Source organism: Oryx dammah, unplaced genomic scaffold, assembly GCF_014754425.2.
Source record: "Oryx dammah isolate SB20612 unplaced genomic scaffold, SCBI_Odam_1.1 HiC_scaffold_2, whole genome shotgun sequence".
In the NCBI taxonomy this organism is placed as follows: domain Eukaryota; kingdom Metazoa; phylum Chordata; class Mammalia; order Artiodactyla; family Bovidae; genus Oryx; species Oryx dammah.
Window position 1 is genome coordinate 72,675,276 of NW_024070186.1, and position 26,921 is coordinate 72,702,196.

At 38.0% G+C, this 26,921-nt stretch overlaps 1 protein-coding gene across 6 annotated transcripts in view; it reads right to left on the reverse strand.

Annotated features, from left to right (window-relative positions):
* DCUN1D1 (defective in cullin neddylation 1 domain containing 1) overlaps positions 1–26,024 on the reverse strand; it is a 30,000-nt gene extending 3,976 nt beyond the window's left edge. The window contains exons 1-6 of one of the 6 annotated variants that reach the window (XM_040251698.1): positions 26,008–26,024; positions 13,788–14,004; positions 12,442–12,610; positions 10,215–10,345; positions 431–513; positions 85–181 (exon numbers count right to left, since the gene is read on the reverse strand). In XM_040251698.1, coding sequence (XP_040107632.1) covers positions 85–181; positions 431–513; positions 10,215–10,345; positions 12,442–12,610; positions 13,788–13,962 — 655 coding nt within the window. In that variant the 5' untranslated portion in view covers positions 13,963–14,004; positions 26,008–26,024. Of the gene's footprint in view, positions 1–84; positions 182–430; positions 514–10,214; positions 10,346–12,441; positions 12,611–13,787; positions 14,005–14,230; positions 15,859–15,890; positions 24,335–24,383; positions 24,403–25,089; positions 25,179–25,641; positions 25,852–26,007 lie in introns of those variants that run through there. The other 5 variants (XM_040251689.1, XM_040251696.1, XM_040251678.1 and 2 more) reach the window with 5 other exon arrangements.
* Between the last annotated feature and the right edge of the window lie 897 nt (positions 26,025–26,921).

Consider the following 26,921-nt stretch of genomic DNA (forward strand, 5'->3'; position numbering starts at 1 on the left):
AGAAAAGCAGAAGTAGACAAGAAGTTCCAGGGTGTATGATCAAAGATATTTTTAAAGAATTGCTGGAGCAAAGTATTCATTTACCTTCTTCATCATAATTAGACATGTCATCTGCAATCATTGTACTGAAGTCTAAAAGAAGATTCCAAGTATCTTTTGGTATTGATCGTTTATGATGTTCCTATTAAGGAAAAAAAAAATAACAAGAAGCATCCAATTCACTAAAAAGAGTTTTTTTAAAAAAACAGTCCAGAAGATGCTGAATACAAGAATTCAAAACAACCTATGTAATAAAATTCTGGAAATCAAATTTCTCATTCTACGTCCATAACATGCTCTGAAATGAGTTAGGCATCCTTTGAAATGTTAATTTATCTTAAAACAAAGCAAAAATTTAGAAAACACCAAACTGCAGAAAACATGAACTTACCAACAAAAATTTATTCCATAAGTCTAAGAATTTAAATCTTCCATTAAGCACTAAATTCCAGTAAGCAATGGCCATTTCTAGATCTGTAATATTAAAAATAAATTATGTACTTCAAATGCCAGGAATATTTGTCCCTGAAAAAAAACACCAAGTAAGACAAAGATAGCCTTAATTTAAAAAAAAAAAAAAAAAAAAAGGCTTGTGTCCTGAATACTTACATAATAAAAATTTCCTATAGATTTAAGTCCAAGCTTTATATCCTGCTTCCATCACCAATGCATGGTTCCTTCAGGGCAAGAAGGGTATCACTTACCTCTTTAGGGCTTTCTGAAGTTTAAATGAGATAATGTAGCTAAGCATTTTAACTGTGTCATAAGTATTGAAATGTTAATGTACACCAGACCTCAGCCCTTTTGACATTTTGGACCAGGCCATTTTTGTTGTGGGAGGCTGTCTTAGGCATTACAGCATTAGCAGTATCCCTGGCCTCTACCCGCTAGATGCCAGTAGCAGTGTCCTATCCCCAGTGGTGACAACCAAGACTATCTCCACATATTGCCAAAGATCCCCTAGGATGCAAAACTGCCCCGAGATGAAAATCACCAATGTGCATGTATAAGCTGTAACGCAGAGCTGCTATCCACAATCCTAATTAATCTTACACTCCAAGCTGCTGGCTCACTGATCCTGACCTCAAGGAGACCATTAAGAATACTGATTAAAAATTTAAAATCAATAATAAACTAAGATCTGTCTTTTTAAAAAGTTTGATGAAGAGGATGTAAACAACTATTTAACTGGACCAGAGAAGGGTAAAGAAGCTGTATTACTGCATGACAAAATATGTATCTGTCTTAAAAAAGGAACTAAAGTAGTTACGTCAAGCTTTTATGAGTAAATTTACATTTCCAGGACAGGAAAAATTCCATCCCAAGTAACTTAAAAGTTCTTTTGATATGATCTCCAAACTACCCTGAAGAATCATGAGAGACTAAGACTCCAAAAACAGGCTCACATCCTACCTGAAAGAAAAACATAATAGGACATAAGGCAAAAAATCTCCCATCTTCACTAGATCCTAAGCTCTTCAAGGATAGGGACTACATATCCCCAAACTAGCACTGAAACACACAGCAGGCATTCAGAAACTGCTGAATGAACAAGCTTCCTATGGTTCTATTTACAAACATGTACTCACCTCCAAATCCATCATCATGTCTTCCCTCAAACTCAATGGAAAAGGTGCCTCTTCTTTTCTCCTATCCAAGGTTAAGCCCCTAACACCATTACTCTGGATCCAATATGCCATCCTGCCTTTTAGTTTACAGATTAGTTTTCTTCTCTCCTTGTATCCTCAACTTTGCCCTGTCTTCTGGCTTCCCCCTCCACAAAGGAACATACTCAAGTTATCAACTATCTTTGAAAAAAAACTTTCTTTCTTATATTTCTCCATGCCCTTACTAGCTACCCTCTTTCTTCATCCCTTCACAGATCATCTTGAAACAGTACATGGAGCCTTCTACTTTTATTTTTAATGTGCTCACAAAAACATGTCTGAAAGTCAAGTTCAGATCCCCATGTTTTATGAGAACTAGAAACAGGACATCAGTCCCTGATCACAAATCCTTTTTAATCTTTGCAATCTTTAACGCTCTACACCAAATTTTCCTTCCAGGTTCCTTAATTTTATTATTTTCCTTACCAATCAAACATAGAGCATACCAATCAAAGCACAGAGAGAACGTGAAGTAAAATTGCTGTTATTAGCCTGTCTAGTAGGATTTGCTGTTATTAGCATGCTTAATGATATCCTTCTTCACTTCAAATGCATTAAATTTATGAAAACTAAGCTTATTACTGTATTTGCATTTTTCCTTTTTAATTTTTAGAAAATAAGAATGACAAACAATGAAATATTCAAGTAACTTTAAACCCTGAGACACCTATAAATGCCCATTTCTCAGCTGATATACTAATCTAAGAATCTTACAAGAGTAGAAGCATATATGCATGATCTTTGAAAGTTCAGAGAAGTAAAAAAAGAGAGCTTTTTGTAATCTACATTCCTTGTCCAGTTTCTTTACCCCCAGACACTTTAATTCTAGAAACCAGTGTCCATCTCTGTCGCTCACCCCACTGAAAGTAATCTCCGAAGGGTCCCCAAGCCCTTCTGGTTGCCAAATAAACCTTAATGTCCTTAATTTACTTGGCTCTCTGCCATACTGGACAAAATTGAGCACATCTCCGAGATGGAACTGTCGCTTCTTTTAGCTTTAACACTATCACTCTACTGAGTTTCCTCTGTCCTTTCTGGCTTTATTTTCTTTTACTTCTCTTCCTTCACTCATCCATTAAATGTTGACGTTCTGCAGCACTGAATGTCAGTAATAACCACTTCTACTTCTCTCAGATTTTTCAAACCTTTACCTTCTTTCAAGTTGTATGCTCAACCATCTCTAACAAGTCCTAAAATCTGAAACTTCTCTATATATATTCTTGATTCTTACATCTAACTGCCTAAGGATATCTTCAACTGGATATCTGCAAACAACTCAAATTCAACAGGACCCAAACTCAACTCAGTATCCTACTTCTACAGATCTACCATTTCCTTCTCTTTCAATGAATGTTATCACTCTACAGTGTTTCTCAGTGAAACACATTTTTCATTGTGAGGAACAGCCCCCTAATCCTGTAAGAGCAGCCCCCTAATCCTGAAAGAAACCCTGTCATTATAACAATACCAAAAATACCACTCGCACATTACCAAACATCCCCAAATAGGGGTTAATACTAATTTGCTTATCACACTTTCAAACAAAGCTTTCTCATTTTGGCTTCTAAGTACCTTTTAAATCTCTCTCTCTTCTCCATCCCCACTTTCAGGGCCTATGCCAGGGTCCTTTTTGTTTCTAGCTTCATAACCAATTTCTCTTCCTCTAGTTCTGCCTCTACTCCTTTTAAAGGACCACACTGCTTTCAGATGGACCTTGCAGGCATACAAATTTGGTTTCACTTCCATGTTAAAAGTCTTCAATGATTAAAACAGCAAGATACCACTACACATGTTTTGGAATGCTCAAAATCCAAAACAATGACAATATCAAATGCTGGTGAGGATATGAAGCAAAAGGAACTCTCAGTCACTGCTGGTGAGAATGCAAAATAGTACAGCCACTTTGGAATAGACTGACAGTTTCTTACAAAACTAGACATACGTTTACCATATGATCCAGCAATCATACTCCTGGTATTTTCCCAAATGAACTGAAAACTTGTATCCACACAAAACCCTGTACATGAATGTTTACAGAAGCTTATTCATAACTGCCAAAACTTGGAGGCAACCAACATATCCTTTAGTAGGTACACATATAAACTGTGGTACATCCAGACGAAGGAAAATTATTCAGTGCTATAATGAAATGCGCTATCAAACCACAAAAAGATATGAAAGAAAAATTCTTAATAATGCTATTAAGTGAAAGAAGTCAATGTGCAAAGGCTACACACTGTATGATTCCAACTAAAAAAAGGTAAAACTTTGGAGATAGTAAAAAGATCAGTGGTTGCCAGCAGTTAGGAGGGAGGAAAGGATGAATGGAAGAGCACAGAATTATTTCAGGAAGAGTGAAACTTTTCTGTATGATGCTATAATGGTAGATACATGTCCATATACATTTGTCCAAATTCACAGAACTCACAATATCAAGAGTGAACCCTAGGGTAGGAATAAATTAGGAGCTTGGGATTAAAATATACACACTATTATATATGCAGTAGAGAACCTAGTGTATAGTACAGGGAAATATATTAAATATCTTATAATAATCTATAATGAAAAAAAGTGTGTATAAACACACACACACATATATATATAAATCACTTCGCTGTACACTTGAAACACAACATGTTAATCAATTCTATTTCAATAAAATTTTTAGAAAGAAAAACAGTGAACCCTACTGTAAAATTAAGGTTTGGATGATAATGATGTGTCAATGTAGGTACCACTCTGGTAGGGATTTGATAATGGAAAAAGGTATGTATATGTGGGAGAATGGGTAACTGGGAAATCTCTGTATCTCCTGCTCAATTTTGCTGTAAATCTAAAGCAATTCAAGAAATAAAATCTACTAACTTTGAAAAACTCTGCACTGTTTCCCACTGCCTTCAGATAAAATATACATTTCTAGTCAAATGGACTTACTTGCAGTTTCTCAAAGGTGCTCTGTCTCTCACCTCAAGAAATTGAACTTGCTCATCTTTCCACATTCAAGATGGCTTCTTTTTCTTTTGGTTTTGAAATAATATAATTCTTCAAGGATCAAAAATTATAATCTTTGTGAAGACTTTGCAAACTCACCCAGACAGACAAAGATGCTCCTAACTCCATGCTCTCAGAGTAAGCAGTCAATAAATGTTTTTGGAGGAAACAGGAATACTCAAATATTAATAAATTTTTATTAGGAACTGAAACACAGATGATTAAATTTTACAGGAATAAAATGTCAATTGCCACAAGCATGTGAAAAACTGCCTGCCCTTTAGGAACTTCCCTGGTGGTCCACTGGTTAGGACTCAGCGCTCTATCTGTCTGGGCCCTGGGTTCAATCCCTGATTAGGAAACTAAAATCCCATAAGCTGCACAGCGCAGACATTAAAAAAAAGAAAAGCTGCCCTTTAGTGAGAAATGTCTGAATGACAGAGAGAACAGCTCAGCTAGAGAAGTGGTTTAATGTAGTAGTTTAGCATCTTAAATCTCAACTCTTCTCCTAATTAAGCAGCCCTGGGCAACTAAGCTCACCTCTCTGTAATTCAGTTTGAAATAAAGATGATAGTACCTACCTTTAAGAGATTGTTGTAAGAATTAAATGAGAGAATACACATAAAGTATTAGAACAATCTGATAAATAATATGCTCTTACTATTACTATTGTTTGAGTTATTTTTAAAATTATTATTATATATTCTGAAGCAGTATGGGAAAGCAAACAAACTCCATAATGTAACAAGAAGCAACAACAGCGATTAGAATAAACAGAAGGGTAACACAGAGGGAAAGAGACACAAGAAAGTCCTAGTAATAGTATCACCTAAAACTGAGATACTTGCAGAATGAAGCCTTAAGCCCTTATAATAAAATTAAAAATGCAAACAGAGGTAATCCCAGTGTCACTCTTTCACAGAGAATCAACAAGGGCTATGTGCTGCTTCATAAAATCAGCTGAGTGCCAGATAAAAATGGACATGAATTGAGACTGAATCCAAACACAGTCCCTAAAGGGAAACAAAACGTTGCCAACTCACTAGGGAGGATGAATGGTGATTTAAAATCCTATTCACAAAGTCTTAATTTACCTAGAAATATCTAAGTTAGCACAACATAATACAATAAAAAGAACATAAAATGTGGAGTCAGAAGATCTGAAGTTCAGTCCCAATTCTAACAACTCTAAAGTTATGTGACCTTAAAAGTCAGCCTCTCTGACCATGAGTTTCCTTATCTTAATGACAAAGAGGTTGTTTTACTTAGCTCAAAGTGTTGTTATGAGAACCAAATGGGATTGTGTAAATAAAAATACACATTAAAAAACTCTATAAAATTATTTCTAAATATTAAATGTTTAATAAATGTTAAAAATTTCTAAATTCTAGGTGAACCACAACAGTTTATAAGAAAATAACCTATAGACTTTAATAAGTTCAGGATAATCCTAAAAATAATATGGCTGTTAAAAACAAAAGCAATTTTTTGACAAATTAATAGAATAAACAGTCTTGCAAAAAATAACAGACCCATGGTGTTCTACATTAAATAGCCTCCTTCTGGAGTATTATATTCAGCTTTAAGAATTCTATTTTGAGAGAAACCAAGAAACTGGAAATGTTATCTAGGGGTGACAGCAACAGGAATAACAAAGGTCTTCTCAAATGAAGAATAGTTTGGAATGCTGACTTGAAAAAAATGAGAGGATAAATGAGAAAAATCTTGTAAGGGTTAGCCTTCCTTTGTGCTGCTGCAGAGGACAAATAAGAACAGTGGTAAAAGTTGTAAAGACAAAGATGTCATAAGGAAAAATAACAATAGTATTCTGTGATAAGAAGGAACCACTTTCTAAAATGACATGTGTTCAATCCCCACCCTGCATGTTCAAACATAAAAGCTAAATGAGCATCACGCACAGATGCTACATTGCACAGGTTAGATTTAACACAGAACTTATGAAATCCCTTTCCAATTTAAGAGTCAGAAGACTATCAGAAATGGCAGGTGACTGAAGCAGGCGGTGACAAAACAAGTATCCTACGCTGGTGTCCTAAGAAATAAGGTTACAGAAAATGAGAAAATATGGGGAATACCAGTTCTCATTATAGCTAGCACAGCTATTTATAAATAAACCACAATGCTGTCACTGTCACTCTCTGCCAATTTGTTTTGGGTCTCAACCCTTCTCCTACAATCTCCTAATTCCTTTCTGCCAAATATTATAATTTAAGAGCCCTGTAAACCCTTAGAAACACTGTCAAGAAAACTTTCTTTTTAATTAACTTCAACTAGCAAGTCATTACATTTCCTGACACCCAACATCAGTGCAAAAACAAAGAGAGAAATTATGTCTTTTATTACATTTTTTTAAATTAAGACTTTTTAGTTTTAGGTTTATGGAAGAACTGAGCAAAAAGTACAGAGTTCCCATATATCTTTATCCCATGCATGTACACTATGTCACTTCAGGCATGTCCAACCCTTTGAGACCCTATAGACTATCCCCAGTCAGGCTCCTCTGTCCATGGGATTCTCCAGGCAAAAATAATGGAGAGGGCTGCCATTTCCACCTCCAGGGAATCTTGCTGATCCAGGGACTGAACGCAAGTCTCTTGTCTCCCGTCAAGAGGGTTCTTTCTCACTAGTGCCATGCTACTAACTTCCCCCGTTTTTAAGATATTGCTTTGTGCTGTGCTTAGTCCTTCAGTCACGTCCAACTCTTTGCAAACCCATGGACTGTAGCCCGCCAGGCTCCTCTGTTTATGGGATTCTCCAGGCAAGAATACTGGAGTGGGTTGCCATGCCCTCCTTCAGGGATCTTCCCAACCCAAGGATGGAAGGAAGGTCTCCCTCATTGCAGGCCGATTCTTTAACATATGAGCCACCAAAGGAGTCCAAGAATACTGGAGTGGGCTGCCTATCTCGTCTCTAGACGACCTTCCAGATCCAGGAACTGAACCAGGGTCTCCTGCACTGCAGGCAGATTCTTTACCAGCTGAGATACCAAGGAAGCCTTTAGTGTATTTCTTACAATTGATGAGCCAATATTATTAGCAAAAGTGTATTATTTTACATTAGGGCTCACTTTGTGCTGTACATTCTACAATTTGGAGCTTTTTTAAAACAACTTTTAAATTGTGGCTAGATACACATAAAATTTATAATCTTAAGCATTTTTCAGTGTATAGTTCAGTAATGTGAGTTACATTCCCACTACTGTGCAATGAATGTCCAGAACGCTTCACCTTAGAAAACAGAAACTCTACAGCCGTTAAACAATGTTACTTTTTTTCTTAAGCTCAATACTTACTACAGAATAAAACAATTTAAAAATCTAATTCTTCAGTATACTTTTCTCAACTTCTCCTGTAATCTAAAATTCCAATATACCATCATATTAACATAAATATGCTATAAAGCAGCTATAAAATGTCAATTTTATCTTTGCCAAATACAATAAAAACTAAGATTCGATATCAAAACTACATAGTCACCCAAAAACATCATTCATACTGTGCTCTAGTGAGAGGTAGAGACCTAACTAAGCAATACGTCAGCCCCATTTAAATCAACATCTGATAGTCACAACATTTTCTCTATTTGCATCAAAATATTGTGCTACGTTTCTAAACACAACAGAAATAATTATTTCAGTACACACATGTAAATTCAAATGCTTCAATCGATTTTTATTTGTGGGAAGAGAAGAGGAGACTAGAAAAAATAATCCAGTTAACAGGTGGCCACAGATACAAGACAGAGAAATTAACACTGGGTATTCCCAGCTTATTTTGTCTGCAAAATGAGGACTTTTCCTGGAAGAATAAAATCCAACCAAAATTAACTGAAAAGACGACTTCATCATTCCAAATTTTGCTTAATAGATATTTTGTAAATCCTTAATTCAGTCACATCTAGTCACTCTTTGGGTCACTTCCCCAGTACAAACGTTGTCCATGCATCCCTTCCACTAGCCTTCAGTCAGGTCCTGTGCGTGCGTGCTAGGTCGCTCCAGTCGTGTTCGAGTCTTTGTGACGCTATGGACCATGGCCAGCCTGGCTCCCCTATCCATGGGCTTCTCCAGGCAAGAATACTGGAGTGGGCTGTAGTGCCCTCCTGCAGGGAATCTTCCCAACCCAGGGATCAAACTCACGCCTCTCCTATACTGGCGAGCAGGTTCTTCACCACCAGCGCTACCTGGAAAGCTTTCAGTCACTTCCTCGGTCTAATTCCATAATCCTTTTCTCATTTTTTCTCGCTAATCTAAAATATAAAGAATGCCCCTATTAGCCTCTCCAATTACCTTATCTTCAAAATCAACACACAAACTCACTTCCATCATTTAACGTGCTGTGCCTCTGTTTCTTCATCTGCCAAATAAGGATAAGTGTCTAGCACTCTATGAGTGGCACATGGTAGCTGGTGAATTACTGAATGAAAGAATGAATAACTAGTCATAGAGTTGTTAAACATGAAATGAGGCAGTGTATGCAAAGTACTTAGCACACTGCCAGGCCCACTGTGCCACCATCATAGTCTTCAGTGCATCCCCACTGTCCACAGATTCCAATTTAAGCCCTTCTGTCCTGTTTTTAAAAGAAGCCTTATTAAATGAGTCTTATTGTGTCTCACCAATTTATGCTCCAAACAAGCATTTGCACTAAAATCAAATCTTTTTCTCTCTTCCACAAAGAAGCCAAGCTTATTTCTAAAGTTTGAGACCTTCATTTATAACTACCCTCTCTCTGGAACATCTTTCATCTTCACTTACCCAGCCAAATACCAAATCCTTGAGGAGTCCACATTCCCTCTTGCCCAGGAGGCACTTCCCAACCATTCCTGCTTTTACTCATTTCTCCTTTTACCTAAAACCCTCATACTCATATTTATTATTTTGTATTATGTGCTACTGTCTACTTTCTCTGAATCATCCGCACTGAAGCTTTTACTTTCACTCATCATCCCCAGAGCAAATGTGTGGTTATTTCTACAGTATAAACGGACTGATCTAAACTGTTAACAGTGGCTATTTTGGGACCAGATGATAAATAAAAATCACCTTCTTATTCTTTCTTACAGTTTCCAAATACTTCAAATCAAAAAGAATAAATTTACAAAAAAGAATAGAGTCACATTCTAAGACTAAGAAATTTTTTAAAAAATGCTATTTCAACAGATACACAGTGAAAAACTTATGATCCTAAGATCCTACAGTATTTTCTGAAAAATAAACAAGCAAACATACATACCTATGTCAGTGGAATTTTAATAACTATTTCCTGTATTGTAGTTCTTAAAAAAAAAATCAGTGTTTCATATATAGTATCTAGAATAACTCTATTGTTGAATAGGGTATTTTCTGATTAACTAGAAGTTCATTGTTTCTCATTGTTTTTCAGTAGCCAATAATAACTTTATGCTCAAAACAGAACTTTCAATTACAAAACAAAAGTGACATGGTCAATGTAGATGAATGCATTTGAAACACCAAATATAATGTTTAAAAATTCTTACCTAAACCTTTTTGTCCTGGATTCTTCGCAAAATTAAAAGTAAACTGGTAGAAATCCTTAAATCGTCCCGGTTCTTTCAATTCTTGCTCCATCTTGGGTATCTGGGCCTTTAGTTTCTCTATGCTGTCACATCTATACAAAATTAAGTTTATAAAAGATAAGCTTTTTCTTTATAAATCAAAAACTTATTTATTCCTCTAACAGTTTATTTCATAGAACTCTTTTTTAAAATCCATTAAAATGTCATCTTTTTAAATTATATAAACAAGTATGGGATTAGCTGGAAGAAGAAAAGTTCTAGAGTGATTAAAGGTTAGCAATAATCACTATTTTTAAGAGAAATGGGCTATGACTTTTAATTATGTATTCATGGGACAGTCAATACACCCAAATGGTAGAAGTCAGCTGTAGTGAACAGATGAGAATGTATAGCAATCAGCTTTGCAATCATCAGTATAAACTGTAGTAGTATTCCTTACATGGTAACAAACCACAGGTCTAGCTTCCAAACAAATTGAAAGCTCAGTCTCTCTTGGCTAGGTGAGGAAACAGGCATTCCTCTTGAAAACTTTTCATTATATTCAAAGTAGCATCTCCAACTGAAGTTATCTCAAATCAGTATTAAGCTTTTTTCTATATCTGAAACCATCCAATTTCCAAGGAGCTTAAATGGGTTCAAGTACTAAGTCCTACTTTCCTTAAGGTAGAAATCTTCTATCTGTTATAGATTTCCACAAACCAATCACTATACTTTTTTTCCTTCAAATCATTTTTGCTTTTGTTTCCCTTCCATGGTCTTTGTAACACCTCCCAGATTATTAGTTGTAAATTCATTACATTTTACATGAACTCACTTTTAAATGAGGGGGAAAAAAAGAGTTCCAGTGAAACCAGTCCTAGTATAGAAAACTCCAGCAAGTTCAGGATAAGGCTGGCTTTGGCTATAAAACACAGTGTCGAGACCAGGTATTAATTTACTGTTTCTTAGCTTTAAACTCACCCTTCTTTGCCCTACTTTGTGACTGCAGTGAACTACAAATTGTGAGACTTCATTTTTTTTTCTTGTCAGCTGGCTCACCACTAGGTTCTACCAATAGAGGGCGATGAAAGGCTGGAAGCAGAGGATTTTTCTTAGTCCAGTCTGTTTTCTGCAGGGAGGAGGGTTTCAGTGTACTGGGAGGTCCTAGCAGTGTTCACCAATGGTGGCAACCTGCGTGGCTCTGCGGCAAGTGACCCTCAGAGCCAGCCTCTTCTCCAGCAGGGCAGCAGGCAGCATGCTCCAGAAGCAGCCAGGCACTGTCTTCTGGGGTCAGAGTCTTAGCCTTGTGGGGATCCTCTTAAGCTTCCAGGTTTGTTCCTTGTTTCCTTCCCTCAGCTCCAGGGGTGGTGACAGCTTCCTACAGTTGCCACCTTTGTTATACTTAGAATTTTCTTTTACCCCATTTACACAATATAACAATTTCTAAAATTTACCCTGTTCAAATCGCTGGTATGGTTTGTGTGTCCAGTCTGGACCCTGACTGATTACAATGTCCTTCAGGCTCTCAAGAATCAGAATGACTGAATTCAAATCCTGGCTTTCATACTACCTAACTCTCTAGTTTTTCTCTACTTCTATTTCCTCATCTCTAAAATGCGGGTATAACCACTACTAGTGGTAGGTGAAGTACTTACTTAGCTAGATCCTGAAATGAATGTCCAACAAATGTTCAGCTTTTATTATTCAAAAGCACTCACTAAAAACAGCAAGGACAGCCTGTCACTGATCACAGACTGAATACTTTCAGAGCCTCATTAAATGCAGTCAACTAGTGGCCACAGGTAAAACCTCTACCTATGACTTTTCAATCTATTTATAACAAGACATTTAGCTAATCAGTTGTCAAGGTTTGTGTAGAACAAAAAGTAACTAGTAACTTCCAAGATTTTTAAATTCTAGGAGCTTGTTTACAAATTCAGAGTTCACCACCTCACATTAGGAAATAACTTCAAACTTGCTCACTTCACTTACCCACATAAAATATTAAAAAATAGTAATTTTGATACTAATGAACCTCCCTTAGAAACAAATGATAAAAGCATAAAGCAAATAGAACAGAACAGGTTGTACTAACTACACAGATAACTTGACATGGGAAGGAACTAGCATATTAGCCCATTTCTATTTACAGCAATGTCTGGGGCACAGATCAGTTCCACCTAATTTCATATGAAGATTATACACGCACCCTAATTCTGTCATGCCATCCATGAACTCCTGTTTGGAGAACTCGCACTGTGTTGCTGCTCTGAACTTCCACGCGATGATCAACACACTGATGCTGGCTGGATCGAGGGCCAGGTCATCACAGAACTGCTGTATACCATCTATTCCAATTTTATTTTCATCTTGAGGATCTTTAAAAACACCAGTACAATATGAAATTAGTGCCATACTTTCTATGCTATTCCTAAAACTGAGAAAAGGAATGCTTTCTGTTCCATATTTTAAAATGATCACAACAGACCAAAAATATGAAGAAATATTGTTTTAACCGTTATTTTCCCCCGTAATATTTAAAGCCACTTTACCCCTGAAACAGCAAGATAGGCACTAGATAGGACCTGGTTTTTTAAAAGTCTCATTGATTCATATGAAAAGAGTCCCATACTTACACACTACCAGAAAATCTGACATTCCTATACAGGGAAAAAAGGATTTTTACTGAACATATCCACATTTTACAAAGACACTCTAAACAGTATTGTATACAGAAATTCTTTTCTCCTTGAAGTTTAATTTCACTATAGAAATCACTTCTTAGAGAACATCAGAAAAACCAAACTGTGTGATTCAATTCTAATCACAAGACAAACATCTGCTATTCAAATCAAAGAAAACCCCCAACTATCAAAATTTACTTTTCAGAAAGCAAAAATTTAGATACAAATATAAGGAAAAAGAAGTACTCATATACTTTGTCAAAAAAAACTGTGTACATCTTTTGACTTTGGGGCAAGAGCTATGCTTAAAATATCAATATAACCCCACCTTTGGAAAAACTTTGAAATAATTCTATATATATATATATATATATTTCTGCATAAAAGACACAGAAAGTTGAACACCAGGCTATTAAATATTGGTTCTCTCAGAAGAATAAATAAGTAAAAGACATAGAAACTATTGACTTTTTCTTTATTCAATCTATTATAACTTTTTAAAAGTATATATTACTTTATAATTATTTAAAAGTTATTAAAATTATTAGGCAGGTTTCCTTAAAATTGGCTCAGCTGAGTTTTACAAAAATGAGGGGAAAATAACCTAGTCTCCCCAGTCCGCATTCTCAAACTGGGTAATAGAGAAGGAAGGAAGGAGGCAAATAAAGGGGAAGGAAATAAAGACGTTAAGAAGAAATTTTAGTGAAGAGAGAGAAATAATTTTTCAGATTTCTTAAATTAATTCTAAGATCTAAAGAGCTCTGTTAGACACATCTACCCGATTAATGTCCTCTGTATTATTTGATTTCTCACAAGCAGCATGCAACTCTGGAAAACCTGGTTCAAAATATTTAAAGTCACAAACACTCACCTTTGTATCTACTGTATAGTTGTTCTAACTTCTTCCTGTCCAATGATCCTTTTACACTCTCTCGTATATAAAGTTCAGGATTTTGAAAAAAATTGTCTGTTGCAACATCTAACTTCCAGTCATTTTGAGACAGACAACTTACTGCTGTTTTTTCACTAGATTGTGTGAAGATCATAAACTGACGAACTTTATCCTTCTGCGATGATTTCAACTTGTTCTATTGAAACCAAAAAATAAACTGAAACTCTGTAACATCACAAAAGACTAAGTATTTCTATACTGCTGACTAAATCATTTTTAGCAATACACGTGCCTCATAATAAAACATTTAAGCTTAATGTTTTGATCTATTAATAAGGCAAATTAAAAAAAAAAATCTAACACACAAACTCGCTGTCATTCTGGAAAAGAAACTAGGACAGAGGCAAAAGAAGTTCACCCACCCTGCATTTCTCCTAAAAGTGGGTCCTGTGAGCATGTATAAAGGCTCTAGGAGGGAAGCAGAGCTAACTCTCAAAACCTTAACCAAGCACAAAGCTCCAAGGGATGCTTACGGAGTGGTGGGGAAGATGACATTATTTAAGCCAGTCAGAACATTCAAGTGACCCTGAGGAACAATGAGATGAACAGGTATTTGTTGCAGTCCTAAAACACATTGTAAAGGATATGGAGTACAATTCTCCCCAACCTCACCACCCACCCTATTCACCCCCCAACCCCAGTTTTCTTGCTATTTTTACCAAATGTGACAAGCAACAGAATATGAGGTACTCTACATTTCTCCTTACAGGGGTCAGGAACCAAGATAATTATCAACAGAATTTCCTCATATTTTCAATCAAACCAGAAGCAGTGAAATATGAACAAGTACCCTGCATCCTCCCAAACAAGGTAATCTTTAATAGAATTCTCCTTCTTTCACCATGAAAGAAATTACCTTTCTCTTGGCCTGAGCCTAGCAGACATTCTCTCTAGCCAGACTCTACTGTAATAACCTCTCACTGGCCTTGTGCTGACACACAGTCATTTCTCATCTGCCCTGAGTCCTAAGCAAAATAAAGTAGGGCAGTTAGGCCCTCCACTCTCTCCCAGTTTCAAGGGCCACATTCTTCGTGTCCTCATGCAAGCTGTCTCCTGTGTAATTTCAGCCTCCCTGCTATTACTCTTCCCTCTCTCAAGTCCTAATACCATCTCTCAGCAAAATACTTGGGTTCTTCCTGAGCTATTATTGCCAATAAAGAGAAAAAAGCATGTGAGTAGGACACACATTAATAGATACAGTGTTCTGTGGTTTAAGCAACACATCTGAGAACCCAAGCATTTTTGATCTGGCCCAGACAGATAGATCACAAACCTCAATCCCCTGACTGTACAGATGAGAGAACAGACCCCAAATGTTAAGGAATTTGTTAAAAGAAAATCATCCAGGTTATTAGAAGAAATGGGTCAAGAACAGAAAGATCTCATCAATCCGAGTTTTACTAATCTTTCTATAAACCACACTGCTTGCTGTACATATTTATAAACCTTTTGACGTTTTCAGGAAAAAGACTAATGAAGATATAAATATTTCTACCTTTCACAGAGTAAAAATAAGGCTATGCAAAAATCAAATATGAAAACCAACCTCATTTTAATACCTTGGAGTCTAATCTGTCAGCCATACTCTTCTCTCTCTGTAAATGTGTTATTGCTTAGGATTACACATTAAAATCTCAACCTCCGTTCTCCATTAAAATTAGAAACTATAAATTTACTAGCCTCCTGTTATTTCATAAATAAATCTACCACTTCTGGACACCATATAACTCATATCCCATTATTTGACACATCTCTCAAATGTCTAGGAGTCCCAACTTGAAAAGTATCTAAAGATGTTATTCAATTGCAACAAACCCACAATGAAATCAAATGACAAGGAAGATACCTGTCTTAGTACTGTCGAACTGAAAGGAAACCACTCTGATTTCAACTTTTGCTACTGAAAGCTATTTTTAAAATGAATATACCCTTTCTAAGAGATAGAATACATGTGAGTGATACAGTGTCTACGAGATGTAGTATATGACATGTGTTTTAATCCTTTGAAGAACAGGGAAGTACCTGAGGGTCATTACGATCATCACTGACCGCTGTATAATGCTGCCCAAAGTGCTGGAGATTAACCTAGAAGGATAACAATTACAGGCCACAATCTAGAAATAACTTTTTAATTAAACATTTCCATTTTCCTAAAAGTTGAGAGGCAGCAAAGCAATCAAGATTACTGGGGGGGCGGCAGGGGTGTGTCATCCAGTATTAAATCCCATGTTATTTCCTGAGGCTTGAATGAGCTTTGAAGAGAGGGAGGAAAAACTCAGCTTAAGTCACTTCTGCCAGTCAAAAAGTTGTTCACTGTACTGACTTTCTGTCAGAAAGCAAGATATTAGAAAATTGGGGGGACAAAGATAAAAACAGTCCTATCCATAAAAACTAATAATTATATAAGTGAATTAACTCCATTTCATATCTTACTTGAAATAAAAGTATAAATAATGTCCATGTATATGCAAAAAGAAATTATTTTAATGGGTTTAAATTTCCAGTATATGGGGCAATATATTTTAAGAAAAAGGGTTGCAGCTATCCATTTCCAACACCACAGAGGCTAATGAGTGATACCTCACTAAGAACCGATACCTCACTGAGAACCGACAGTACGAATTTCTGCCAGGCCAAGTCGTAATGAGCAATTCCATTGTGCAAAGTCTGATGAGCACCCTCCCATTTCTTGTACTTTTAATGCACTCTGACCTTTCCTCTGTCAGCTCTCTGTGCCTAGAATAAATCTTACCACCTGCTCTCTTACTAGGGAGCATGTACTCAACTCTGTAGTCCCAAAGGCTACCTAGAGGAAGCTGGAGTGGGCTACACAGATCCACCCTTTCCCCAAGCCTATTTAGGAGAGCTACAACACACGCATCCCCTTTGCCCAGGCCACAAGGGGGCACCAGGCAAGGAGTTCTGATTTTGACAGTACAGATCAAAGGTTTAAATTTCTATCACCTTGAGAAAGAGGAAAAGGGTATTCAGACAGCAAAGAAGTATTTTAAAAGGGATGAGAAAGTGGGCAGAAAACTGAGGTGGAAGAAAAAACAGATGGAGTGTCTCTATTTCTACTATAAACCCAATGGGTATCTTCCCAAGAGCAAAAACATATGACAACTACAATGATTCAGCACTCAAATGTAGTACATGCTACTTAAGATTTACTTAAAAGGAACAAACTAGGATGGCCATTTAACAAGATTAAGCAATACAATCCTTAGGACTCAAGTGTGAAAACTATCTAGAGATTATCAAATTTTCAGGAAATTCAATATTGGCGAAGTATGTAAAATGTATAAAATACAGAATATACCCTAATTATTATGGCATCTGGTCCCATCACTTCATGGCAAAAAAATGGGGAAACAACAGAAACAGTGGCAGACTGTATTTTGGGGGGCTCCAAAATCACTGCACATGGGTGACTGCAGGCATGAAATTAAAAGACGCTCCTTGGAAGAAAATCTATGACCAACCTAGGCAGCATATAAAAAGCAGAGACATTACTTTACCAACTAACATCCGTCTAGTCAAAGCTATGGTTTTTCCAGTGGTCATGTACGGATGTAAGAGTTGGACTATAAAGAAAACTTAGCACCAAAGAATTGATGCTTTTGCACTGTGGTGTTGGAGAAGACTCTTGAGAGACCCTTGGACTGCAAAGATCCAACCAGTCCATCCTAAAGGAAATCAGTCCTGAATATTCATTGGAAGGACTGATGTTGAAGCTGAAACTCCAATATTTTGACCACCTGATGCAAAGAACCAACTCACTGGAAAAGACCCTGATGCTGGGAAAGATTGAAGGCGGGAAGAGAAGGGGACAACAGAGGATGAGATGATTGGATGGCATTACCAACGTGATGGACATGAGTTTGACTAGGCTATGGGAGTTGGTGACGGACAGGGAAGCCTGGCGTGCTGCAGTCCATGGGGTCGCAAAGAGTTGGACATGACTAAGCGACTGAACTGAACTGACCCTAATTATTTCTAATTCCAGCAAAACAAAGGGGAAAGAGAGAGGAAGGAACAGAGGGAGGGAGAAAAAGAGAGAAACACTGTCGTGTAATAGAAAGTTAATAACAATTATATCAAAGATTACTGAAGTTAGAAATACTATAATCTGAACAGTAAAAAGCATCTACTTACTCATCTTTCCAAAATTAAAAAAATGTAGTTATCAGTATATATTGTTTAATACTTAAATCTAGCAGATGTTTGCGGGTTTTTTTTCTACTCAAGAACTTTGGAATTTACATTTAAAACAACAGTTTATCTGGGGGGAAAAAAATCAGACAAATACTTTGGACATAGCCAAGTATATAGCAAAGTGAATGAACTTAACAGTCTATTGCGATAGAAGAATAGGGACTCAAAAAAGCTCTAAAACAAAAAATGATAATAAAGTTACAAAAGTACTTCCATCAAGAAAAACACTGAACATGGAAATTTATTTTCTAGGTAACAATTTCAAAATAAAATAATTTTAACGGGTGGCATTTTTAAAACAAAAAATTAAGATTTTATTATTTCTATTATTCTGAATAGAATCTCACCCTTAAATTTCAATCTAGCATCCTTTAAGTTTCAAATTCAGTCTAAACTCCAAAAAGACAGACACCAAGGCCTTAATATTTTTAAAAGAATTAATTTTCTAACTCAATTCTAGTTATCTCAGGATTTGATGAGTCTTACCTCACAAAAGACAATGTTTTAAAAATTCAAACACTGTAATGATCACCCATAATTTTCATTAAAAGCTCTGGATGTGGTTCTCATGTGTTTACCATATAATTAACAGTTTAACTTCATCTGAAATTTAGAAGAGCTGGTTTAAGTCCAGAAAATCACACTCTCTATATATGATACATAGTATCCAGCAGATGTAGCCAAATGTTACCAACATCCCAAACCACTCATCTATAAAAAGGCCTTCTCACAGATTGTAGGTCTGAAATCAAAAGTACAAGAAAAATCAATTCAACTAACCAGACTACTTTCTATTCCCAGAGAAGACTTTCACCTAGGGGCAAAGTTCTATCAGAAAGCCAGGCTAAGAATCTAGGTAGGAGTCACTAGAAATTCTCTTCCCTTCTACCTGCAACAGAGAGGCAAAGAATGCAGACTGTCAAATCAGACTGGTAGGATTTTAATCCCACCTGTGCCTCTTAATTGCTGTGTGACTTTAGGATCATTACTTAATCTCTTTGTGCTTCAGTTTCTTCATTTGTAAACAGGGTGTGAAGGTTATCTGAACTAATTCAAGTTAAACTCTTAGAACTGTAACCAGAACACAGTAAGGACTCCTTACAAGTCCACAAAGAATATACTCCAGAGAAAAAAATAACTTTGTGTAAGTAAGATAGTAATAAAGAATAACAACTACCATAATCAGAAAAGTAAAAGCTAACATTTGAGCTCCTACTGTGTGCCAACTCTGTGCTAGATATTCAATTGTTAAATAATTAATTGTCCAAGCTGCCTATCACTGATTCTTTTTTTTTTTTTAACCAATGTGGAGATCAAGCTTCAGAGCTCCTTTTATCTAAAGACAGACTTACCCAAAACGTAGCAGAACCAGAAATGAAACCCTGGTGCCTAGCTTCAAGGCATGCAGTTTTTCCATTTATTTTACACTGTCCTCAAGTGAGAGAGAAAACAAAAAGGGCAAAAGTGCAACCACTGAGCAATTACTGTGTGCACTGTGGGGAGAGGGGAATTGTGAGCAATATTTCTTCACCTATTTTTATGGAAAGTTAAATAACTAATCAACTGGCCTTTTTCCTTTCTAATGTATAAAATTTTCATTCTGCCCCAAAATTGCACATTAAGCATTCCCTTACTAACCAAAAGACTAATTTAGAACTTCCTTTTAGGTTTTTTGGGGAAGAGGGATAGGGGAGAAGAGGTGGATAGACTATTTCTAAGAAAAATGTGTTTACTGTCCTGTCATAGTCTATTTTTAAAAACATGGCCACAATCTATAGCTTTAACTATACAAAGGGGAAAATTAGGGAAAGTCAGGGTTCCCTTTTCCAATTAGAAAGTTCGAAACTCAGAGAAGAAACAAAACATGTACAGATTATAGCCAGAAAATATAATCAAATGTGTACAATTTCAAATATTAAGCAAAACAAAACCCCAAGGCCTCAGTATTCACATAAATTATAACCTGCAGTTTAGAAGTTACTTAAGGCCTGTGGCTCTCATCATTCATCTGTATACTTCCTGCACTTGGAATGACAGTTAAAATGAACTCTTCTTAGAGAGATGCTGCACTAGCTCTAAGTCAAAAGTGGAATAACGTACTACACTATGTAATCACTGTACCTAATGATGTTTTATATAATGGCAACTCATCTGAAAAAATATTTCAGAAGTACACTTGTAAGATCCAGACTAGTTTTGTATGTTATTAAAGGATTTTCCTCAAAGGTTTTTAAAAAATGTTCCCTTGGTGAAAGTTTAAAGTATTTTTCTCCTTCCCATCCTCAGAATTATTTTTCAAAATATGCCTACCACTGTAAATCAATAAATGTTTTGATTCTGGTTTAGAGAAGACTGTTCTATTAAAAAGTTATTTTTGCTAAAATTCCTGATTACCTTTGATAATAGGACAGAAATAACCTCCTTAAAGTACTTGTGTTAGTCATATTTCAACTCATATCTCAAAGTTAAAGCCTGAACATCTAACAAGCAGGCAAGGCAGCTAATTTAAATTTGGTCTTTCTCTCCACAAACATCTTTTCTAATAAAATTTCACAGTAACAAAAAAAAATAGTAAGGTGAAAACAAAACAACAAAGAATTAAATGAGATTTTTAAAGTCTCACAGTTAAACAAGTTATAATAATGACTAGCATTCAACCATCATGGATATTTGTTTCACAAAGAGAATAAATGATCCTTGAAAAAACTAAATCTCCTAATTCTAAAATTTGGTGTCTACTCAATTCCTAAACCTAGAAATATTAAAATCCTTGAATAACAAATAAGTGCTCTGAATGTTTGCTGAAATACAAATATCTTAATATTACAAAGGAATAGGCCATGTACTTCAACTTAAACTCTGTTGCTGAACACTATTCAGTGTTAAGGGATTTGAAAGTGGATTGCAATAGAATTCTTTAGCAAAAAACTGTTTAAAAGTAAAATCTCTCTTAAAATTTTACAATGCAAATAAGCAGTCTAATCACTTTTCAGTTCAGTTGCTGTGTCCGACTCTTTGCGACCCCATGAATTGCAGCACGCCAGGCCTCCCTGTCCATCACCAACTCCTGGAATTCACTCAATTTTACTGGGTACTAATTATATAAAATGGATTCAACAAAATGAAGAAAGACACTTCAGTGGCATTTTCCCATTTGTTCTGGCTTTTTCTTAGGTGGGGATATACATCTAAAGTGACTAGGTAAACTAGATAGTCAGCAGGTTATTCAAGAGCTTGTTTGTGTCCACAAAGCAACTGAATCCTATTTGGAACTATCTCTCATCATCAAATGTCATGGCTAATACTATCACAACTTGAGCAACACACACTCAAATTTAAAAGGGGGCTTTCTCACAGATTTTCATTATGCTTGACTCAACCTATGAAATCATAATCAAAAGAGCCACTTGACTCAAATAAGCTCAGCTCTTTTAAAACTTAAAAAAAAGTCCCACCACCACGAGTTAATTTTACTTTCAACTTTTTTACCATATGTACCAAAAGAGTTCTAATTTTTCAAGTACTTAAGTGTTTACATCAGATCATCTGATTTGATATGGAAACAACTAGGTCACTATTCAATGTAAGGAAGAAACCAGAGTGAAATCAATAACAAATTCCACACTCATACGGAAAGGCTGCTTGCAGGGTTTAAAAAAAAAAAAAAGAGGAGGGGTAGATGAAGTGTGTAACCAGAGACCAGGATTCTAATCCCTGCTCACTCACATACTAGCTCTTTACCTTGGTCATCTCTTTAGAAACGGTGAACGTCCTTTTTCAGACATGATACAAGGAGGTAGCAATATCTATCTCACAAATTGGAATGGAGATAAAAAATTGCTGTGAATTGTTTGACTAGCAGAGGGTATGTTCTCAATAAACACTAATGTCCTTCCTTCTCCCCAAAGGCCCAGTTTTTTTGCATAGTCATTAAATGACATGCCAACTACTACATACTCAAAAACAATCTACAAAAGAGATTGAACTGTGCTGTTTTTATTAACTAGCATGGTTAGGTAAACTTGATGTTCAACTAGTATTTATTAAATATTGGGCAGTCACCTTACTCAGAATTCAAAACTCTACACACAGAAGCTGCATTTCTTCTTGTCTTTAAAAACTGCTTGGGACATAATTATCTGTAACAGGACACTATGAGACAGTAGAAGCAAGGTCTATCATACCATTCAGAATCCTTCACTGGCTTCCCATTTCTCTTGGAGTAAAAACACAACATCCTTCCAATGTCCCCCCATGCCTGTCTCCACTCTTTACCACTCAGACCTCATCTGCTCCAATGCTCAACACGCCCCTCTCCCCCAACCACACTGCTCCAGCCACACTGGATTCACTGTTCCTCAAACTCGCTGACCACATTTCTGGGTGCCTTACTCCATCTCCCAGTCAGCTCAAAATCTACTTCATCAGTGGTGCAAAAATCATTTTGCACCCCCAATTCTACTGTGTCCCAACACTCCAATTCCCCCCACCCAACACTGCTTTTCTCCCAAAGCACTTTACACTTTCTAACACAGTAAGGAAGAAAATATATATATACTATGCTTATTATTTGTCTCTTCCTAGTTAAAATGCAACCCTCATCAGGGCACGGATTTTTATCTCAAGGGAAAAAAAAAATATATATATATATATATATCTGTGTGTGTGTGTGTGTGTGTGTGTGTATATGTTTGTGTATCTATGTGTGTGTATCCACATCCCCAGTGCCCAGAACAGTGCCTGGCATACAGTAGGCATTTAAGAAATAATTATTAAAATTAATTAAGGCCCTCCCTTAATCTACTTATGTATATGAAAAACAACATGAAATAGGAAGACAACCTTGAACAGGCCTACATTAATCTAGACTTACAAATTCTGACATTTGTTGAAAATTAATCTTAAATTTCAAAGTCCACACGTTAAAAAAAAAACATTAAAATCAGTAAATTAACAGCACTAACCACTCATCTGAGTTTTGTTATTTAACATTTTCATTAATAACACTTGGGTTTTCCTCTATTTAAATGAATAAATTAACTTCAAATCAATTTTCAACCATTTCGTTAGATTTCATGTGAGCTAAGACTATAAGTACCACAAGTACTGGGGAAAATAGTAAAACCAGGAAAAATTAGTTTCAGTTCTGCAATTAATAATTTTGCAAACTTGAACCTCAAAACCTCTTTGATCCTCAATTTCTTCTTCTGTAAAAGGGAAGAGGAGTCAATTAGATGATCTCTGAAGATATATTTCAGGTCTAAAAATTTCATGATGCTGTAAGTCTATAAAAATCTAGTAGGTTACACAGTCTAAAACTTCTCACACATCTAAGAAAAATCATTAAAATCAAACATTTTAGCTGAATGTACCTTTATCAAATCCTGTCCTCTTACAAATAAGAAAGCAAACCAGAAGTCAAACACTTTTTAAAAAGAGTTTCAGGAGTAACAAAATATTGTCTAGTTTTGGAGCTATTTTTGGCCTCTATGTGGGTGTCAGGTAGGTTAAATGAACAAATTTTTTTCTTACACAAAATAGATATAAAAAATAAATTCAGATATTCCATCATTTAAGTCTGACCCCGAATCCCAGAAGTGACAATATAACATGTGCTCTAGAGATGGACTGCATTACATACACTGAGAAACACTGGCCCCAAAATTGCATCAAAAAATAATTGTAAGTATAATAAACTTACAATGAAAAACTAGAAAATTCTTATGGCCTAAATTCTTTTAGGGCCCGTGGTGATTTAGCTTCCAAACTAACAAAAGCATACCAAGACAATTCTGGTGACATGATCTGAGTTCAGCCACAAAAAAGTGTCTTAAATTAGTAATATCTTCCCATTACTAGTGTAATTAAATGAGTTATGGCTAAGTTCCAAAACTTACTTCAATAGCAATAAAAGGACAAAAGCTTACAAGTCCCAATACAAGTTGAACTCTCATTTGAATCAGGTGAATCCTGAATTCACGAACAGGTAATGAGCATTATCAACACCTTGGATTTCAGAGGATAATGGTGATTGGAGGCTATTATGAACAGAACGCATTTCGATGGGCTCACTGGGTGTTTACCAGGGAATTACATTTCATTACTTCAAGCTTACTCTTATAAGCCAAGCGTCTGGAAACTTTAGGAGTAACATCTATGACCGTCAAAATACTTAAGAAATTGGAAACTGTTAGCCGCCCTGCTCATCTTTGAACACTGTAACATCAATCTAAACGTTAACCAGTACTTTAGGACAAAGTTTTCTTACAAATACAAATGGTCACCTTTCATGGAACTTACCGCAGAACCTAGGTCTTGAGTACATGGTAAACTAAACCACATATTCATACACGACACCAAAATTCTACTAAGTTGGAGGCTGAGACGAGCTAAGTGTCATTCAGCAGAAATAAGACCAACCAAAAACAAAGACACTGGAGCAGAAGCACATACACCCTCCTCAAAGAGGCCTTTATGTTCCCCATGAGCAAAAGGACAATAATATCACTTTTACTGTCTATTCATACAGTAACCTGCATGGAATTCAACTCATGCTCAGACTACAATGCCAAACATCGCTTCTGAAAAACAAAAAGTCCAAGAGGCAGGTACATTATTACCAAATTGTAAACAGATATCTTGAACACCACGTCTTGAAGCTTGTAGAACATTTTCCAAACAAAAAAGCAGAGGAGACTAACTTGACAAACTGTTTTTTAAAAATCACAAATGGTCTTTAACTGGCATAATAAAGCAATTACTCCTCCCACCTCAAGGAAACAAAATATGTGCTCAAAAGGTAGCAAGTCTGTTTCTCCTAATTTTATGAAATGAGAACAGGTTGCACTTCCGTACTTCCCCCCTCCCCCCACGTCCCCCCAGCTCAGCGGTCTCCCATGTTCTCAGAAGAGGTAAATATAACCTCCACCAACTGGCCAGTGAAACTCCCATTTTCCAAGAGCACGGGACATAGCGAGAGGTGATGGAGAAAGAAGAGGGCTGTTACCCCGCCCCAAGCAAAACTGCCTGGAGACTTGAAGGGTGCTGGAGCCGGAGCGGAGGAGGGAGAGGAGCGCCGGGAAAGTCTTTCCTTCTCCTCGGCGGGGCGGAGGGGGAAGCCCCGGCTCCGGGTGGGGGGAGCCTCCTACCCGGAACCCCTGACCCCGGTCCCCGGCCAGACACAATGGAGCCGGCGTGGGGGCCGGGCAGGGACCTGGCCGTTGCCCCATCCCCTCCCCCCGCCCCAACGCCTGCTCCCGCCGCGTCGGGCCCAGCGAGAGTCACCGGGGGCCGCTCCCCGCGTCCCAAACTCCCCGGGGCTCCCGACTAGGCCCGGCTCCGCTCCGCCTCCTCGGCTCTCGCGTAGCGGCGGCGCCCGGGCGGGAAGGGGCGAAGGAGGAAGGGAGAGGCAGGGAGGAGAGCCCCGCCGGGGAGCGGGACGGAGGCCGCAGGCCGAAGCTCGGGGCGGCGGGGTCGCCGCGGGGCGGAGGGCGCTGGGGCGGGGGTGCGCGGCTGCGCCGGCCCCCAGCCGGCGGGGCGGGCGGCCGCAGTGCCTCACCATGTTGGTGTCCTCCAGGCCTCTCCCCTCCTCCTCCGGCTCCGCAGCGAATGGACGGCGGCGGCGGCGGCGGCTCCTCTCACGGGCTCGCCGGGCTCCCGCTCATGCGCAGTGCGGGGCGGCCCCGGCGCGGCCCGAGGAGGCAGCCCCGGGCCTCCGGGAGGCGGAGGGACTGGGGCGGGCGGCGGGCGCCCCGCGCGGGGCTTCCCCCGGGTGCGGGGGTCCCCCCGGGTGGTGGGGGGGGCGCGGGCGGGGCAGGGGGCGACGCACGCACAGCGCGCGCAGACATCCTCCCCGCCGCGTCCGGCGGCCCCCGGCGTGTAGGGGTCCGGGGGACACCACCTACGCTGCCTACGCGCTCCTTACGCCGTCGGACTGCCGGGCCGGGTCTCCACCGACTCGAGGAGGGGAAGAGCGGTGGCCGAAGACTTGAGCAGCTGAGGACCACTTGGAAGGGCTAGGACTGAGGCGCTAGATCCGACCCAAACCACCCCTTCCCATCAATACCAAAAGGTGGGGGGGTGAGGGTGAAGGGGTAGGGGTGGAGAAAATAGTAAAAAAAACACCTCCACCCCCAAGTGTTTTCTTCTCCCAGAGCAGTATCTGGACTGCTTCGGGTCCCCCACGTGGACATACCAGAGGAAACCATGGTCTAGCCATGTGGGAGCCGGAATGCCCTTTAGAATGGCCCAGACTCTTCCCTGAGCTGTGTCCACAGGAAGACCAGTGGGATGGCCCTAGGATTCCAGGCGAGGAGGATTGAGGTTTCAGGGCCTCATTCATTCATGCCACTCTGGTGTCGGATATCAGTGCCTATGGCTTGCTCTAAATATCCGCTTAGTTCAACCTTCCTAGGATAAGTTTGGAAAATAAAGAACTTTTTTTTTTAAACAAGGGTTGATAACGATCTTGGTTATAAGTCGGATGAGTCTGAGGGTACCTGGATTTTCTGCTGGGGATCAAATGCTACAGGGAGTACAAAAGATTCTTTGGAGTGGTCCCTGACCTTAAAAAATTGACTATCCAGTTAAAGAGATGAGACGCTTTCACAAAGGAAAGAAATAAGAAAACAGGTAATAAAGCAAACATCAAAAAATCATATCTAAGACTGAAGCCAAAAAAATCTGTATTTAAGGACAGAACCAACCTGAGTGGAAGTGTTATCATGCTCACCTGTTATCACTGTACTTACCAACATCCTTTTCCCCTCTAATACTAGCATAGGCTGCCAGATCAACCCAATGACTTCACGGCTTTGAAATTCTTATCAAAACTTTTTG